The sequence below is a fragment of the Vigna umbellata genome, chromosome 4, assembly GCF_029865625.1.
Source record: "Vigna umbellata cultivar VRB3 chromosome 4, Vumbellata_1.0, whole genome shotgun sequence".
Classification (NCBI taxonomy): Eukaryota; Viridiplantae; Streptophyta; class Magnoliopsida; order Fabales; family Fabaceae; genus Vigna; species Vigna umbellata.
The window spans coordinates 27,532,513-27,534,517 of NC_142168.1; the positions used below are offsets into that span (position 1 = coordinate 27,532,513).

The 2,005-nt window shown below is 38.2% G+C and overlaps 1 protein-coding gene across 1 annotated transcript; it reads left to right on the top strand.

Annotated features, from left to right (window-relative positions):
• LOC148199734 (uncharacterized) lies at positions 1–1,500 on the top strand. Its single transcript, XM_088111541.1, has 2 exons — positions 1–1,052; positions 1,133–1,500. The coding sequence occupies exons 1-2, from the start codon at positions 126–128 to the stop codon at positions 1,436–1,438; spliced, it is 1,233 nt and encodes a 410-aa protein (XP_087967667.1). The 5' UTR covers positions 1–125; the 3' UTR covers positions 1,439–1,500.
• Positions 1,501–2,005: the final 505 nt, after the last annotated feature.

Genomic DNA, 2,005 nt, shown 5'->3' on the forward strand with positions numbered 1-2,005 from the left:
GGAATAGATTGTCAAAGGTGGATCTTTATTTCGGATCAGCAAAAGGTACATTAAAATTTTTAGTTTAGTTAGAAATTTATTTTGATTATGTTATACTTATTAGTGTATTATGGTTGCAGGGATTAATGTCAGTTTTTGATGATATCTTGAATGGAGTGGAACACAGGCTGTGTTTACGCCATTTATACAACAATTACAAGAAAAAATTTGGGGGAGGCTTGCTGATTAGAGACCTTATGATGGGGGCTGCCAAGGCAACATTCTATAAGGAATGGGAGAAAAAAATGGGTGAGTTAAAAAATGTGAATGTTGATGCCTTTAATTGGTTGATGGGTATACCAACTAAAAGTTGGTGTAAGCATGCTTTTAGTGCTTATCCTAGGTGTGATGTGCTGATCAATAACTTGTCAGAATCATTTAATAGTACTATTTTAATGGCAAGGGACAAACCAATAATTTCAATGATGGAATGGATTAGATCATACATAATGAGTAGGTTTGCAAGTCTTAGAGAAAAAATTGACTCATATCCTGGTGATGTTATGCCTAAACCGAGGAAAAGGCTGGATATGGAGGTTGAAAAGAGTGGCAATTGGCTTCCGGTATGGGCAGGGGGTTCACAGTTTGAAGTAACTCATGGCTTTACCATGGACAAATTTGTTGTTGATTTAAGTAATCACACATGTACTTGTTACTTGTGGGATTTGGTAGGAATACCATGTAGACATGCAATTGCTGCCATTCATTACAAATCAGAAAACCCAGAACATTATGTTCATCCTTACTATAAGAAAGATGCCTATAGAACTTGTTATGCACCAATTATAAGTCCTATCAATGGACAACAACTTTGGCCTACATCTGACTCTCCACAACTACTACCTCCCATTTACAAAAGACCTCCTGGGAGGCCAAAAAAATTAAGAAGAAGAGAAGTTGATGAATATGTGAGCCATGGAAAATTGTCAAAGACCAATACTGCTATAAGATGTAGCACTTGCAATGCATATGGACACAATGTAAGGACATGTAAAAAGAGCCAGAAAAGGAAGGTAAATCTTCTTGGTAATGTTATTTACAAGTTCATTTATTTACAATTATTTGTTATTTAACTATCTTACTCCTTTCGTAGGACAAAAGGGGGGCTTCTACATCAACACCTGGATCTGCATCAACAAGGGCTGGATCTGCATCTGCATCAGAAGCTGGAAGGGGGGCATCTGCATCTGCATCACAAGCTGGAAGGGCTGCATCAATTGCTGGAAGGGGGGCATCTGCATCTGCACCACAAGCTGGAAGGAGATCAGCCACAGTTGCAGGGGCTGGGGCTGCATCAGCATCACAAGGTGGAGGATCTGCAACTATGCGTGAAGGGGCAAGAAGAACATCCACAAGATTGACTGCACAAATTGTAGGGTCTCAAGGAAGTTGTAATTGAAAGATGTAATTTCAGACAAATTGTAGTGGCTGTAGGCTGTCAAGGAAGTTGTAATTAAAGTAGTGGCTGTAGTGGACCACTTTTTTGTCTTGTACTGTCTGTAACCCTTTAAACTATGCTGGGACCACTATTTGAACATCTTCTTTATTAATCAATATGGACCACATTGCTTTGCTTTTACTTATGTTGTAATTCTTTAATCTGCTGTCTGCTAAAGTGTGCTTCATTATGTTCCTGCTAAACTGGTTTAAATATTTGCAGTTTCTGGTATTTTATACAATTTGGTACAAGTTTATGCTTTGAGTCCCTCTGTTGGCTGCTGGAACAACCAACAATTTCGTGCTAGTTTCTGCTTTTAGTCCCTCTACAAATTTCCCATTCTAATCCACCACTTTTGGTGCTAAAGACCAACTCATACACTGATATTTTCATCTCGAAGCTTTTAGCCTCTGCTGGCAGTTAGTACATGTCAAATTTGGTCAAACAAAGTTGCTAAAATCATCACATTAACATTCCAAACTCGTTTCTGCAAAATTGACATTTAAACCCCCAAATTTTAAACACTTT